At 48.3% G+C, this 6000-nt stretch overlaps 1 protein-coding gene across 1 annotated transcript; it reads left to right on the top strand.

Moving 5' to 3' along the window:
• Positions 1 to 895: 895 nt before the first annotated feature.
• On the top strand, positions 896 to 3164 carry GGI43DRAFT_387155 (uncharacterized protein; the record flags this gene model as incomplete). Its single annotated transcript, XM_083203890.1, has 2 exons — positions 896 to 1053; positions 1109 to 3164. 2 exons carry the CDS (start codon positions 896 to 898, stop codon positions 3162 to 3164), a joined length of 2214 nt encoding a protein of 737 aa, XP_083057079.1.
• Positions 3165 to 6000: the final 2836 nt, after the last annotated feature.

The raw sequence follows: 6000 nt of genomic DNA, 5'->3' as shown, positions 1-6000 counted from the left end.
GCGCCCCCCCGCCCCCCCCCCCCCCCCCCCCCCCCCCCCCCCCCCCCCCCCCCCCCCCCCCCCCCCCCCCCCCCCCCCCCAACCCCTCGGAAGATTCCTCGGAGGGTGGGCGGCCCGGCCCGATAATTAGGGGCGCGTCGTTAGGACGGAGCATTTATTCCTGGTTTATCTTTTCCTTCGTCCAGCAGTGCTTTCTTGGCGAAGATCTAGAATTTAGCGCCTTTGCCAGACCTAGAAGGGGTCCATGGAATGACCTATATCGGATCTCAATGTAATACTTTCAGCACGTAATACTGAATGTATACTATAAGTGCTAATATTGAGCATTCTTCAATGCCATGCATGACACATTTTGTTTTACTGCAGAAGCCACAATACCAATTAGCAGTAACTCATCTTACTGGGAACACATCCAGAGCTATCTACCCAAAGCATTCGGAGGTAAACCAAACCCAACATAAATGCTTTTCGGTTTAATCTTAAACCTGGACTGATGCTAATTAAGTTATGCCTGAGATCTTTTGCACCTCGTCATTAGAAAATCATGAGAACGTTTTTTTTTTTATCCTTTTTCCAGGATTATTCAGGGCCACGCCATCTTTATTGTAGTAAAATTCCGCGGACACGAAAAGGAATGTAGTAGTAAACAGATTTGGGACATAATTCCAGGAACGAACGCTCACAAACACATCTAAGACTCGTTACATGCTTAATACCACGGCATACAGGTTACTAATTGTTTATATTTTTCAAGTGATGAGAGGCACTAATATATTTCAATACATTTCATCTTACGGGTTTATAAATATCCCCGTTCCTCTATATGATAATAGCCTCACAACATTCTCTATGCATTGACAGCTTTCCCTGTAGCCCTCGACTACTTTATTACGACATGGTTGTTATCAGCAAGCTGCTGCCCGTAGCAGCCATCTTGTTGGGTGGCGTGAAGCCGACTGCCGCTCTCGCTGCGCGTGAGCGTGCAGACAGATGGGACGTATATTATCGTGTTGAGCTTGGCTCTGGTTTGGCCCCAAAGGGATTCACCTCAATGTAAGTTTTCCAAGAGTTGGATGATGCTTTTTTCTCAATCTAACAGTTTCGGCAGTCCAGAACCGGCTGGTAAAAATGCCTCGGCAGTTGCAGTGAAGCGAGGGCAGGAAGACCACGGCCCCGACTGTAATTGCAACCTTCACACAGTAATAATGACTCAAAAAGACTACGAAGAGATCCACCGTGGCAGCGAAGGGCCTCCAGGCCCATCTGGCTATGGACAGCACGGAGAGAATGGAAAGTACGAAGGGAAAGGAAAGTACGAAGAGAATGGAAAGTACGAAGGGAAAGGAAAGTACGAAGGGAAAGGAAATTACGAAGAGATTGAAAAGTACGGAGAGAATGGAAAGTACGGAGAGAATGGAAAATACGGAGAGAATGGAAAATACGGAGAGAATGGAAAATACGGAGAGAATGAAGACTACGGAGACAATGAAGACTACGGAGAAAATGAAGACTACGGAGAAAATGAAGACTACGGAGACAATGAAGAGTACGGAGAGAATGAAGAGTACGGAGCGAATGAAGAGTACGGAGACAATGAAGACTACGGAGACAATGAAGAGTACGGAGAGAATGAAGAGTACGGAGAGAATGAAGAGTACGGAGAGAATGAAGAGTACGGAGACAATGAAGAGTACGGAGAGAATAGGAAGACAGGATCCCAAGGCCTGAAGGGAGATAAGGGAGAAAAGGGAGATAAGGGTGATCAAGGCAAGACGGGTTCTCGAGGCCCCCAAGGCCCTCAGGGTCCCAAGGGAGTCAAGGGAGATAAGGGCGACCAAGGTTCTCGGGGTCCCAAGGGAGCCAAGGGAGCCAAGGGAGATAAGGGCGACCAAGGTTCTCAGGGTCCCAAGGGGGACAAGGGTGATCAAGGCGACCCAGGCCAGAATGGCACGGATGGTGCTCAAGGTATCCAGGGTCTGCCTGGCCTCAGAGGCAAAACCGGCTTTAGAGGCAAAAACGGCTTCAATGGCGAAAACGGCATCAATGGCGAAAACGGCATGAACGGCATAGATGGCAAAGACGGCAGAGACGGCAGGGATGGCATCAACGGCACAGATGGTGCTCCAGGTGTTCAAGGTGCTCCAGGTGTTCAAGGTGCTCCAGGTGTTCAAGGTGCTCCAGGTGTTCAAGGTGCTCCAGGTGTTCAAGGTGCTCCAGGTGTTCAAGGTGATCCAGGTGTTCAAGGTGATCCAGGTGTTCAAGGTGATCCAGGTGTTCAAGGTGCTCCAGGCATTAATGGCACAGATGGTGCTCCAGGTGCTCCAGGTGTTCAAGGTGCCCCAGGTGTTCAAGGTGCCCCAGGTGTTCAAGGTGCTCCAGGCATCAACGGCACAGATGGTGCTCCAGGTGCCCCAGGTGTTCAAGGTGCCCCAGGTGTTCAAGGTGCCCCAGGTGTTCAAGGTGCTCCAGGCATCAACGGCACAGATGGTGCTCCAGGTGCTCCAGGTGTTCAAGGTGCTCCGGGGGTTCAAGGTGCTCCGGGTGTTCAAGGTGCTCCAGGTATTAACGGCACAGATGGTGCTCCAGGTGCTCCAGGTGTTCAAGGTGCTCCGGGTGTTCAAGGTGCTCCAGGCATCAACGGCACAGATGGTGCTCCAGGTGCTCCAGGTGTTCAAGGTGCTCCGGGTGTTCAAGGTGCTCCAGGCATTAACGGCACAGATGGTGCTCCAGGTGCTCCAGGTGTTCAAGGTGCTCCAGGTGTTCAAGGTGCTCCAGGTGTTCAAGGTGCTCCAGGTGTTCAAGGACCACAGGGTGGTTCCGCCGAGTACGCATATATTGGCTGCTTTGCGTCGAGCGGAGCGGACCAAGTAAACGGCCTGTCAACCGATGAATACACCGCCTTTTTTACCGAAAATACATCTGTCGATGACTGCGCTAATGCCTGCGGTACGCGAAATAATACTGCTGGTGCTCCTACGCTGTTCTTTACACTGGCATCAGTAGGTGGTGCGTCCATTTGCACGTGTGGAGACGAGATCGCCGCCACGTCAATTGACGACCCGCACAATCAGTGCAATTCGACATGCAATTTCCTAGATGAAAATGGCCGGGCTGTCTATTGCGGTGGTGCGGGTGGGCTTGTATCTGTCTTTACTGCAGTCTAGGTTCAGGTCGTGGGTAACTAGTCGATGTTCACTGTCTCAAATTAAAGGCCTAATAGGGTAAAACTATTAAGCATATTTTTCAAGTATAAATTAGGGTCTTGGAATCCCTTCGTATATTAGGTAATAAGTTGTTATTCCTCGTTGCTGTGATATTTCCATGTACCTTGTAGCCTATTGACTTGCTGAGTACCTACACGTAGTGTCTAATCCGGGAGATGGACTTGAGAGAATTAACATAGTATTTCCCATCTTTATCTAGTAGGGGAATCTTTATTTATGAGGGGCGTCAGTTTATGCCAATTGCATATATGGAATTGAAGAAGCGTTGTCTCTTTGGTATTAGGTGGTATTAGGCGGTGTGTTTGTTCGCATTGAAAGATGTAGCCCGGATTCTTGGGCTCGTCGCATCCGCATCGGGGTTGGCACCGTGTGCTGGAACCGATTGTGACAACATGATTCGTGGAAGTCTCCGTGATCAGATCGTTTGGCGAGCAGCCGGAGCTCCCCAGGGCTATCTAGCCAAAGGAGTTTCCAGTTACGGCAGCTGTGTGGTGTGTTGTCGTGCCACTACTGCTCCGCGACACCAAGCTTCTCTGATGCCTGTTGATGCGTAGCAGGTGCGTGAAGATTGGCTTGGAAGCGTGAGGGGTCAGCCCGAAGCCTTTCTCCGCGAGGGCGTCGGCTGCCTCGCTTGCTTCTATGTTCTTGGGTCGGGGGTTCCATAACACGAAGGTTTGGCACCATTTACGGGCTGCTTCCTTCGCTGGATCTCTGAATGCTAGGAACTACGCATCCGAAGACTTGATGTAACACTGTCTCCTGTCTCTTTGGCCAAGCTTCATATATAATTCCTATCTTTTAAATACTCTAGGCTTAATATAGTATTTTTTCCAAAAAGTTCTGCGGCTCGGTTTCTGCTTTTCATGTATTGCCGCGAGGGACGCTATGCTCCAGATTATTTCCTTCCCAAGCTCCTCCTGCTGGAGACTTAATGCCTTCTTCTATAACTCTTCGGCTTTATTATATCAGCCTAATATATTATATGTTACTGTAAGCTCCACCATGCTTTTAATTACATTCGGATACTTCTCTCCAAAAACTTCTAGCCAGAGATCTAATGCCTGCTTCTGTAACTCTTTAGCTTTATAATGTTAACCCTGTACTCCGTATATTGTAAAGGACTGACCCTAAGAGGGCTAAGTAATAGCTTGCACAACGGCCTTTAGCGCTTGCTAGAGCGCTACCCAGTTGCGCTATGCAAAAGGATACGTATTAAATAGATCCCTGACTGATCTATTCAACTAGCTATATAAGGCCTCGTTGCGCTCTCGTTGCGGGCTCGCTGCGAGCCTGATACGGGCATAGCCCGAATCCATCACAGCTTGTGCATTTCGTAGCTCTGTAAATCACCTCTTCTATCCCCGCGCAAATCAAGAAAAGAAAACTCCACCAGTCGCGTAAAAGCCTGCGTGAGGGCTGCTGCGCTGTAGTCTTAGGAACTTTCTCAGCCTTATCCTATCACTAATATTATACTAGCTAACTACCACTATTAACTTAAGCAGTATATCCTGGCTGTCTATGTATATAATCATATAAAGAATTTGGTATAATAGCTTACTTTCCTTTTAAATCCGCTTTATAAAGATTTTCCACGTTTCAAGCACGCTATTTAAAACTCTTATCCGCCTGTATTAATTAAAATCTTTTATCTCAAAGAAATCCCATTAACTTAAGCTTTTTATTAAAAGGTCAAGGTATTCTTTAATTGTTATTAATATGCGCTGTATATATGCTCTAGCCTGTGAGACTGCTAATAGAAGTTGCTGTAGCTTTTTTAAAAGCCAATTAATTCCTGCATTTTCCACAGCTGACTTTATGTTACTACCACTGGCTGTTGTGAGAAGAATTATTGCCTTATCCCTTGTCATGGGTGGAACTCTAATGCCTTGACTGTAGCCAACAAGTGTGCCGCCGATATGTGCATCACGGCTTGTCCATATTATTGTTCCTTGTGACCCTCGAGGGATGTACTGGTAGAGACTCTCATTCGTCCCTTCTGCGCAGTCCACTCCAAATAACTTTAGGTTATCAGCATTATCAAAGATAATTACCCATTGCGGCTTGTCCTCGATGCTGCTGCGCACCGCGTCAAGCAGACTTGGATTTGCCCTGTCACCCAGCGCCGACTGACAAAGTCAGAGGCGCTGAGCCCATCCGGAAACGAATTTCCAGGCATCCTCCGTACAGCTAGATCCCTGGGGAGCAGCTTTCAGAAGGGTTTAGCAGGGCTACATACCGACCGCCAGCGAGGCCAGAGCCTACAAGCCTGTTCAGAAGGACGCTATAACCGCTACCGACAAGATATGGTACAGAGGATAGGGCCCGCGCTACAGCTGCCAGCTGCTCGCATCTGCCCTTCTTCACAGGCCCTACGGGCATCAGGACGGGGTTGGCCGCCGTTTTTGGGCTCGTGATCCAATTCCTATTTTCCGCAAAATCAAATTGTATGCAAAAAAGGACCAAATCGAATCACGGCCATACAAAAAAAAAAATAACCAAACTGGCCAGATTTTGCAACTCGGAGAAAACAGGGGAAAATGAGCAAAAACAATCTACCTTGCAGCATGTCGAGTACCTACCCTAGAGGTCCTACCCTATAGCTTGGAGAAATTTTTCATATGCGGACAAAGAAAGCCCCCTTTTGGGAGTTATCTCCCTATTAGAAAAAGGGAAAAAGGGTAATTGGAAGAGGGGAATGTCGACTTACAAGCTGTATGGAGTAGCTAGCTGTCCATGCAGGTGGAGCTCTCCACGGCAAAAAACCAAACCAGGCTTT

This window comes from Trichoderma evansii (genome assembly GCF_050947405.1).
Source record: "Trichoderma evansii strain SZMC 28006 chromosome Unknown GGI43scaffold_23, whole genome shotgun sequence".
Lineage (NCBI taxonomy): Eukaryota > Fungi > Ascomycota > Sordariomycetes > Hypocreales > Hypocreaceae > Trichoderma > Trichoderma evansii.
This window is presented reverse-complemented; position numbering and strand designations above follow the sequence as displayed.